Source organism: Apis mellifera, linkage group LG5 (assembly GCF_003254395.2).
Source record: "Apis mellifera strain DH4 linkage group LG5, Amel_HAv3.1, whole genome shotgun sequence".
NCBI lineage: Eukaryota > Metazoa > Arthropoda > Insecta > Hymenoptera > Apidae > Apis > Apis mellifera.
In genome coordinates, this window is record NC_037642.1 from 10,027,710 (window position 1) to 10,038,356 (window position 10,647).

At 38.8% G+C, this 10,647-nt stretch overlaps 2 protein-coding genes across 5 annotated transcripts in view; one reads left to right on the forward strand and one right to left on the reverse strand.

The window, feature by feature from the left end:
* Positions 1 to 2,045: 2,045 nt before the first annotated feature.
* The window catches only part of LOC100576965, a 165,299-nt gene continuing 156,697 nt past the window's right edge, over positions 2,046 to 10,647 (reverse strand). For 3 of the 4 annotated variants that reach the window (XM_006567793.3, XM_006567792.3, XM_016912129.2), the window contains 3 exons: positions 7,882 to 8,129; positions 4,705 to 5,516; positions 2,046 to 4,440 (listed from right to left, as the gene is read on the reverse strand). In XM_006567793.3, the coding sequence (XP_006567856.1) occupies positions 3,963 to 4,440; positions 4,705 to 5,516; positions 7,882 to 8,049 (1,458 nt within the window). In that variant the 5' untranslated portion in view covers positions 8,050 to 8,129 and the 3' untranslated portion in view covers positions 2,046 to 3,962. The remainder of the gene's footprint in view (positions 4,441 to 4,704; positions 5,517 to 7,881; positions 8,130 to 10,647) is intronic. The other variant, XR_410990.3, reaches the window with a different exon arrangement.
* LOC113218787 lies at positions 10,134 to 10,576 on the forward strand (the record flags this gene model as incomplete). The annotated part of the gene is made up of 1 exon (XM_026440882.1): positions 10,134 to 10,576. A coding segment is annotated over one exon (306 nt), but the record flags the coding sequence as incomplete, so codon positions are not given.

The window sequence follows — 10,647 nt, forward strand, 5'->3', positions numbered from 1 at the left end:
ATTAAGCGAGATTTATAACGAATTTAACAACAGATGTCGTCGAGTTAATTGGATAGGATATAATATAATTATTTTTTTTTTCTTTTTTATCGTTGAAACGAAACGATGACGCTCGATCGTGCGATTCGCTTGAAACCCTTCTCCGCTTCGCTTCACGCTAATAGGCACAACTCTCTTTTATTTAATTTTCACATTCTTAAATCATCAACAGTTTAGTACAGTTATAATATATGTACAAAGTATACAGACTCCGCTACTTCAGAGGAGGGACACAACTTTCATGTATGATGTATCGTTTTTTTCCTCTCGAGAATGAATTGCTGTTAAAAGCACCGGTACGAATTCTATCTTGCTTATTAAAATTATTTCTCTCAACGAAGATAAAAGAACTAGATATGTAAATGATCACGTTAAAATTTTTCCTCGAAAATTATCTCATAGAAATAACTTATATTTTTCAGATTCATTATCAAGATCGAACGGATAATTTCAGAGTCAAGGATGGAATCAAAATCATGGACGCGTGATCAAAAATCGAAGTAATTCTAAAGTAAGCGAGGAAAATTAACGCAAGGGATAAATGAAAAGACATTGGAAGCTTTGGGGGAGGGACGACTTTCTCATCGGTGCTTTTAATCAGGTGTATATGGGGGAGAGTCGACGAGTTTCGTGTGTACAAGCAAACCCGATTCAACTACGTGCGCGGTACACGACGATTCACGGTGGACTGTTAGACGTAATATCTAACGTGTGAACTAACTGGTGTATCGATCGTTCTGCTACCGATGCGATGTATACTGATGCAACAACGTGCACCTATCGTAAGTACATGCGTTTCAGTATATATGTATATACATATATATCGGTTATTTGAAACTATAATTACACTAGGGATGGAGGAAAGAACAGGATACGAAGCTTTCAAATGGGACATCATATCGGCATCAAGATAGAAGAGATAAGGAGAAAACAGTTTCACGGATCGGTTGTAGAATTCTCACCGAGGAAAATCAATATGAAAGTAGATGTAGCTACCAGGTTGTAGATACAATTTTCTTATCTCTACATACAGATATATATATATATATATATATATATATATATATATATATATATATATATGTGTGTATATACTTTGAGCAGGAGTGGAAGATGAAAAGTACTGATTTGCGAACTACTTTAAACGGGTAGGAAAAGGGAGAATAAGGGTACAAGACAGTAGGAAAGGAAAGTTTGCACCGAGAAGAGATATTTATATATCTGTCGAGTTTGTATGATCAGCTTTGTCCAGTGTCTGTTCTTGCCTAGAGGGCAAGTATTGAAATTGGGACGTACTGTTTCAGGAGTTGGCGATTCTTTGAGAATAAGGGACACGAAGGTAAGATAAAAAAATCTAAAGAGAATGAAGGAAATTTTTAAATTTATTATCTCAGGAAGACTGTCGTCCCGTTTGAAAATTGTTGCATGAAAGAAAGATCGAAAATGGAAATGGCGGATAATACGAAAGGTGGTAAGGAAAATAGACGATAAGCGCGGGATGCAAAAATTGGAAAAAGTGCAATATCGTCGAAGACCTCGCACGTATGACGCTATATTGGTACAGATACAGTAGAGAACGTGGCCAAAGTGGTTGGAGAAACAAGTGTATATTTTCGACGAACAATAAACTGGATATTTCTTCCATCTATATAAGTGCTAACACGCGGCACGCTGTTCGTGATTCTTTCATTAACTTTTTCCCTTTTCTGGTACAAATTACGCAGTTTATCGTGTTATCTAAAACGCGTATTAATAATTTTTAGATAGTAAATTTATCGATAAAACGGCGATTAGTAAGTATTTAATTTTAAGAAAAAAAGAAATAATGATATATAAATATGTCTCGATGATTCGGAATGATCGAATTGAGAATATAAAGGTTCAACGTATATATTGGAATGAATAATTAACAAAAAAAAATTAACAATTTTCCGTATAACAATAAATTATTATATATCAACACGAATGGAATAATAAGTGAAAAATTTGGATCTTTTTTTTTTTTACCCTGATCTCTTTTGGCCTTTTTTTATTTAAAAAAAAAAAAAAGCCGATGGTCGAGTACGAACATTAATGCCCGTGTGTGTGTATGTGTGCGTATGTGTGTATATTCGTGTATGATGTTCCACGTTGATTGCTCCGTGATCAACGAAGAGCATTCTTTCGTTCATTCCTACTTTCGGTTTATGTAACATCGACTGCACTCTAAAGTATTATTATTATTAATATTATTAATTTTTTTTTTGTTTGCATTCGTTTTAAGTATTCTACCGTAATAAGTATGTTGTTACGACTCGGCGACTACACCGCGCACGGATTTCTTTATTATCAAAGAAGTCATAGACGATAGGTGAAAAAAGTCTTTAGAGGAAAATAGGTATTTTTTTTGTTTTTTGTTTTCTCTTAATAAATTGACAAAGTAGTAGATAGAATCGTATTCTTGTACGTGTGTATATAATAGAATTCGCGATCGAGGGACAAACTTCCTTTTTTTTTCTTTTTTTTCTTTTTTTGAATTCCTCCTTCGATTCCCTCTCTTGATCTATTCCTATCAAGTGTATGCGTGTATGTATATACGTATGTGAAAATTTTTTCCAACGTTCGAATCGAATGTTAACGCGAAATCCTTTCTGGTTCCTCCTCACGATTCTCCACAACAAGAAAGAACAGCTCCAATAAGTTGGTTCCATTCGAATTTTTCTTCTCAGTCAGAGCTGCTTTGTCGTCGAGAACTTGGTATCGAATCGAATATTCGCCCTCTTCGTTTCTGCTCTTTTCTCTCTCTCTCGAATTGGACTCCGTTTGAAAAAAAAAATGGACGAAAAATGGTCAATCCGGTCAAGTCCACGTGCGAGTATTACCTTCCGAGCCTGCATTTTTCTCTCGTCACCTCATCCATCTCCTCCTCATCCATATATTGTCGAGTTGATCGTTAAATCTGGTCACGAGTTTGTACAGCGGCCACCAGGAAAAAAAGAGAATTCTTTCTATTATATATCCTCTCCTTCACAAGTTACGAGACAACTCGTGCAATTCCAACGATTCTTTATACATATAAATCCCTTCTTTATTATTTCCTCTAATCAAGATTACGACACCTTATTATTCATCTTTTCCTCGAAACAACTTTCCATCAGAGCAACATGTAAACACGAGGAAATATGCGAAACTAGCGACCTCTCTTGGCCACCGTCCAAATTATATATACTCTTCATTTCCCCCCTCTCAGGAGCAATTTATCTCTCCTGCGCCACGTCTCCTCGAACGTGCTCCTCGAACACGCGTTCACAACACGTCGCAAACGAACGATCGCCAATTTGTACCCCGATATATATATATCGTGATCCCAAAAAACGTGTCGTGTAAAACGTACCAGTCCACTGGTCCGCGAGAAACGCGCTTAAACTTCTTCAAAGTGGTTCTCCCCGTCTGGTGGCCATCTTGGCAGCCCTGGAAGCCAAAGCGCCCAATGAGCACACAAGACCCGTCAGGGTCTCCCAGAAAGTGGTCCTACGTCTTTTGTGCACTGCCTGACCGACGTACCCCAAATAGTAGCCGGTGTAACGATCGTTTCCACGATCCGAGCCGCTGTCCGATCTGCCTACGCTGGATCGCGCCGACTTCGGTTGCTGCACGATACTTGGACGTTGTTGTTGTTGTTGATGATCCGCCGTTTGATCGATACTGTGACACGGTGAACCGTCGCCGTATCGTTGCTGATAGCCCGATTCCGATTCGTACAGCCGTTGTTGGAGCTGCACGTTGCTCAATCGTCGATCCATCATCCGGACAAGGTTCTGGTGGACACGACGATCGTCCTCGTGCACGATAGGCAATTGTCGCCGGCAACTGGTGACAGTTGACAGCTCGTTTGGTTGAATCTGTTGTTGTTGTTGTTGTTGTAATTGTTGTTGTTCCACTTGTCAGGCGTATTCGGTGTCCGTCGACGCGGATCTCTCCAGATGGGCTTGATGGCCGCCATGATGCTGTTGATTCTGATGCTGCTGCTGCTGCTGCTGCTGCTGCGCCTGCGTATAAGCGAGGCTCTTCTGATAGCTGAACAGCTGCCTCTCCAAGCTGTAATTCTCCGCCTGGAGTAGGGAGATCTCCCGTCGCATCTGTTGATTGTGGATGCGGCACACGTCGTCGTACTTGTGATACGTCGCTTGGAACAGCAAGTGGCTCTCGTTCCACTCGAGACGGATCCTCAATTGTCCTTTGTCGGTGAGGAACGGACAGTGATTCTCTTTCACCTCGTTCGTGTCGAGATTCGTCTCCATTATTATACCTTCGTCCGCGGATTCTTGGGCGTAGTAACGGCTGAACGGCGCCCCTGGTAAACTGATCGCTGTCATGTTCGCCTCCTCGTCGCGGAGAAGATAGGCTGACCAGCTGACGTACCTGGACAATCACAATTAGAAACGAATTCGAATATTTTGAAGAAACCATTACTTAAACGAGGATACGAGCGAGATTCTAAATTATTTCTCGATGGAAATATACGCGGATCGATATCTTTCTTCGAACGCGTTTATCTTTGCGAATTGATAAAAATTGATCGATCGGTCAACGAAATAAATGGAAATACACTCGAGAATTAACATTACTTTATCTTTCTCGATCGTATCTTTCTTCCATCACGATTCTCTCTGTTTCCCAACCAACCTCAAATGATTCCTGGGAACGTTGTGGATATCTTTGTAGACGAGGTGCAGTCTGACGGTGTCCGAGTGCAGATCGGCCCTGATCATCCACGCCTGCTTGTCGCGATCGTAGCAGGGGGTCGCGGGGAGAACGGAGGGGCCGCGTGCTTGGACGGCGACCTCGCAGATGGTCCTAGCCTCGACCATCTCGAGGGAGACCCGCACCACGCCTTTGTGCGCCACCTCGGACCACCTGACTCTCGTGTGCCAGCCGAAACCGCAACGCTCAGCGTCGGACAGGTCCTCGATCTGGCCCGAATCGATCCTTCGATCGCCCTCCCCCAACGCGACGCTGTACCTGACCCTGCACCGATGATCGAACCCGCTCATCCTCATCAGGTACACGCTGATCCCGTTCTCGTGGCCCCGGTAACCCTCCAACTCCTTGTTCCCGTGGGGATATATGACCAGGTTCCAGTCGAAGCCGCCGAAAGCGAAATAATCGGTCTCCAATTTGTTGGGCTTCGACTGGGCCGAGGAGAACGTGCCGCCCGGCATCTTAAGGTCGGTCATGTAAACGGTCCTCACGTTTGCCATTGATAGTTCTAATTGGAACTCGCCGTTCGTGTCGGCGAAGTTTCGACTGTACAGATCCGAGACCGGGATGTAGTTCCGGTTGCCCTGCGCGGGCGCCTCGTACGTGAACTTCACCCGCTTCCCGGAGAATCCCTCGTTCATGGAGAAGTGTTCCCGGTTCAGAAGGGTGAACGTGAAGTCCACGTAGACGCGCAGGTTCCTCGACGCCCCGCGCCATACCAGGTACGCGCCTAGAACCTAGATAAAAGCGGATCGAGTGAATTATTGTTCACTTGAAATTTTGTGATTGTTTTTTGCTTCTCAAGGAATCGTGGGAGGGATATTTTTTATTCTCTCTCTCTCTGATTTTCTCTCGTAGATCGATCTCGAAGAATGTACAAGTGAGATTGTAAATTTTATTCTTTTTATTGTATATATAGGGTGTCCCAAAATTAAGATTTGAATTTGCCGCCATTTTTGCATCAAGTTGTTGGCAACCCTGAAAAGAGAACAGTTAAATGGAGTTTAGCGATAAATAAATAATCCTAAGCGACGAAGCACATTTTCACATCGATGGCTTCGTTAATCGGCAAAATTGCCGTATTTGGGAGAAGCCACGTGCGATTAGCGAAAAACAAACGCACCCGCAACGTGTCACCGTTTGGCGCGGATTTTGGGCAGAAGGCATCATCGGATCATACTTTTATTGTTAATACTGTTAATGGTGCTCGATATCGCGACACGATAACACGGTTCTTTCTGTCGAAATTGGACGACATTGATGCGGCCGATACGTGGTTTCAACGAGACGATGCCACGTGCCACACAGCCGATGAAACGATTCAATCACCGCGCGAGACGTTTCCTGGTCGTGCACTCTCTCGTTTCGGTGATCGGAATTGGCCCCCTGGATCGTGCGATTTAACGCCATTAGATTTCTTCTTATGGGGTTATTCGAAGTGAAAGGTCTCTGTCGACGATCCCACAACCACGCGTGCGTTACGAGAGGAAATTAAACGCTGCATCGACGAAATTCGGCCACAATTGTGCAGAAAAGCGATGAAAAAATTGGACGAAGTGTTATTCCATAAATAACCCTATCCTATACGATTCGCTTAAGAAATAAATATCTAAAGATTGAAAACTCTCTTTTATATTTAATTCGAATCTTGAGTTAATTTTGGGACACTTTTTATTTTTAAAGAAGGATTATTATTATTATTATTATTTTTAGGTTTATCTTTAGTAGTGGAATGAATCACATCAATGGGAATCGCCTTCATTTCCGATTCGTCCGTATTTTATTCCCAATGGCGGCGTTATTGCTATTGTTCGATCTCTTGGATTATTAACGATTGCTTTATTAATTTCTGATATTATCGTTATCCAATTATCGCGTTAATCGCGGCATATTTTGGAAAACGCGTCACTCCGCGCGGCGGAGTTGTTTGGAAAACCGATCGATTTCCCGTTTAAATTGAATCCATAAGCTTCGCCATTGCTTCGATTGAATTTTCCAATCTGACGACGCGTCTGTTCGAATTCTGTGCTTGAATTCTGAGCAAATTGTATGCTCAGAGGACAAATGATCGGTGATGGACAAATATCTGATCCGATTAAATCGTAATTTCATTTCCCTTTTTTTTTTTTAACTTGACTTACTCGAAATAAAAGCGATCGATTAGAAATTTGTGGTGGACGATTCAAGAATTTTGATAAAATTACGAATCGACGAAGATAAAAATTTTAATCGAAATAAGATATATAAAAAAAAAGATATGGATATTTTTAAGCGATTGAGATCTTTTTCGCGTTATCAAAAAAAAAAAAGAAAATTAGATTACATGGATATTCCATCCATGAAGAGACACTCTGCGTATGAATTTTATGCATGTGAATAAATATTGCATATTGTTCGAGCGATTTAACGTGATTCGAATGGATTATGAATTCCTGGCACGAATGAAGAGAGAGAGAGAGAGAGAATTGGCTTCTGCATTCCACAAGGAAAATGAAAAAACACAGAACGAAGCCATATTTGCGGTTCGCCGAGTGCGATTCTCGAAACAATTTCGCTTTATTTGCTCTCGATCGACTTTAATGATAAATTCTGATAAACGTATTTGGCCATTTTCCAAGCCAAATTTATCTATACATACATATTGTTTCACTCGTCGCTCTATAATTTTCTTAATGGCTTTAGTATCTTTCGATTTGCAGATACAATTAATTTACGATCTTTGAGATAATAGGTTAAATATTAATTGCAAATATCTAAGTCAATTCCTTACTTACGTACCTGTGCATTCATCTAATTCATTATATATATAATTTTATCAACTTTTTATTACTTTTCATTAATTATTTAATCGTTTAATAATTTAAGGATTTACAAGAATTTAAGAAATTAAGAATGGAAGTTATCAGAGATAATAGGTTAAATATTGAATGCTTGTTTATTTGCAAATATCTAAGTCAATTCCTTACTTACGTACCTGTGTGTTCATCTAATTCATTATACATATATAATTTTATCAACTTTTCATTACCATAATTATTTAATTGTTTAATTTTTTAAGGATTTACAAGAATGGAAGTTATTACATCAGAGTAATGAGTATACCTTGTTCCCTCGCGAAAACGCAACGGACCATCTTTGAAAACCGCATACGAGCTCCTTGCTGGTTACGTCTCTTTCGGGATCCCGTACCACGCTTCTTGTGACGACGAAGGAGAAGACCCGCGTGCCACTGCTGTCAGGCAGCTGCGCGAATCTGTACAGCAAAGCCATCACCGCATCTCGAGGGCACAGCTAAACCGATGGTCCACGATTATTCCACGCCTCCCTAATTGTTTTCCTTCACCACTGTTCTGCAACACAATTCCATTAAATATAAAATATATATATATATGAAACTTTCTTGTTTTTGCTTCAAGTTTAATTAAATTATAAGATACATATATATATATTTGTATCTTATTGTTTATATATCAATCTTTGAGTGGTATTGTTATGTTATAAGTGATCAAGATGATAGCTTGATAGGAGTTTGAATTAGAGTGTTATTATCAGTGATCAGTGAGTGGAATCATTGACTTAACATCTACTGATCTCGATTATCTGATCACTCAATAATCAGAGATTAGGCATTGATGAAAGATTAACTGTTAATCGAGTAAATAACCATTGATTAACTTATTATTGATTGTTAAGTTAAACTGGATCAATCAGTTGATTAATTATTAATCATATATTCAGTGATTGATTCAATTATCTAAAAATGGATATTACCATTAAAAAAAACATTGATTTCGATTATTGATTGATCACTGAATAATCAGAGATTAGCCATTGATTAATCAGTGATCAAAAATTAACTATAACTATTCAATGGTTGATTGACCACTGATTGATTTACCAATTATCCAAAGTTTGTCCAAGTTTAAAACAGATATTACCATATTACCAAAAAAAACATCTATTGATCTTGATTATCGATTGATCACTGAATAATCAGAGATTAGCCATTGATTAATCACTGATCAAAGATTAACTATATATTCAATAGTTGATTGACCACTGATTGATTCACCAAACTTTGTCCAAGTTTAAAACGGATATTACCATTAAAAAAAACATCTATTGATCTCGATTATCGATTGATCACTGAAATCAGAGATTAGCCATTGATTAATCACTGATCAAAGATTAACTATATATTCAATGCTTGATTGACCACTGATTGATTCACCAATTATCCAAAGTTTGTCCAAGTTTAAAACAGATATTACCATTAAAAAAAACATCTACTGATCTCGATTATCGATCGATCACTGAATAATCAAAGATTAATTGTTAATCAAATAAATAGCCATTGATTAAACGTTAACTTATTCATTGATTGTCAAGTTAAACTGGATCAATCAGTTTATTAATTATATATTCAATGGTTGATTGACCATTAAAAAAAAACGTCTGAGCTTTACAATTACCACAAACTCTCTTTCGAGATTTAACAATATGATAAGGGGAGAAATATTCGCACCGATTTAACAATACCAAGTTCCCTTACAAAGCAAAGGGAGCAGAGAAAAAGTTACGCGCGTAAATCCTCTTCGGTCATTCGAATGTAATCCCTCATCGTGCGTGACAATTAATACCACAAGGAGCTTTACCACGAGGCGAGCCCTATTATTTTACAGTTGAAATCCGATTACGACTGCTCCCTTCGTCAAAGGAACTCAAAAATTCTGAAAGATGAATTTTTCCTTTCCTCTCGCTAATAAAGCCCATCCCAAAATTCATCAATTTCATTCATTCGTTGATGAATTAATTGATTTGAACCGATATTTAGATAAAAATTGCATATTCTTCACATTTTTGAACTTGCAAAATTGCAAGAAAAAAGAATTATTCCGAGAAACGACAGGTACCTTTAGATTGAAGATTTTAGAATTGTGAATCTAATTAAATTCGTAATAAATTTCTCTAAATTATCTATCTTTCTTTTTTCTTAGAATGTGCGCCCAATATTCGAAAAAAATATTTTTTTTCAAATGGAAACAAAGGAAACGCGGCGAAAGAATTTCTTTATTTCTATGATATACAACTTGAAGCGTGCCTCAAAATTACAGCTTTTTTTCATCCAATCAAAATCGGCCGATATCTACGTGACATTAATTAATTTCGTCCGCTTTAACATTCGGGCATTCAATAGGATTTTTCCTATTTGAAAAATAAAAATGCGACAGTGAGTTTTCCAATTCAAATTTCAGATCCAGATTCAAAATTCGCGATGGAGGAGAAGTCTTATCTATCATTGCTATCAACTGTACGTATTGTATATCTACGATATACATTTAGGTTAATAACCTCTGTCCCCCGTTCAAACTCTCTCTTTCCCTCTTCTTCTCCAGGTGGGAAATCCCAGGTTGGGGGGGAGAATAAAGGAGGAGGAGGGCCCGTTGTTCTTCAGGGACAGTATAGTTTATCGAGAATGGGGCTACATCTTCTCGAGGCTGGAGAAGTTCCATTTGGCCGAGTTGTATTTCGACAAGGCGATCAAACAGACCCAGAGCAATGACTTGAGAACGTATCTCGGGCTCGTCAAGGCGCAGCTCGCCTACGCTAGGTTCAAAAGGGCGCTCAAGACCGAGGAAAGATGCGTGGAGCTAGGTTAACTTTTTACGGTTACTTCTTTTTAAAGTTGAAAAGAAATTGGATGCGTTCATCCGTGAAAAGATCTTTTTTCTAAGCTTCAAAATATTTTCTTGTTCAGTTTTTTTTCAACTTGCAAGAAAAAAGAATTATTCTGAGAAACGACAGATTAGATTCAATGTAATCTAATTAAATGAATTCGTAATAATCTCTTTTTATTCCTTTTTCTTT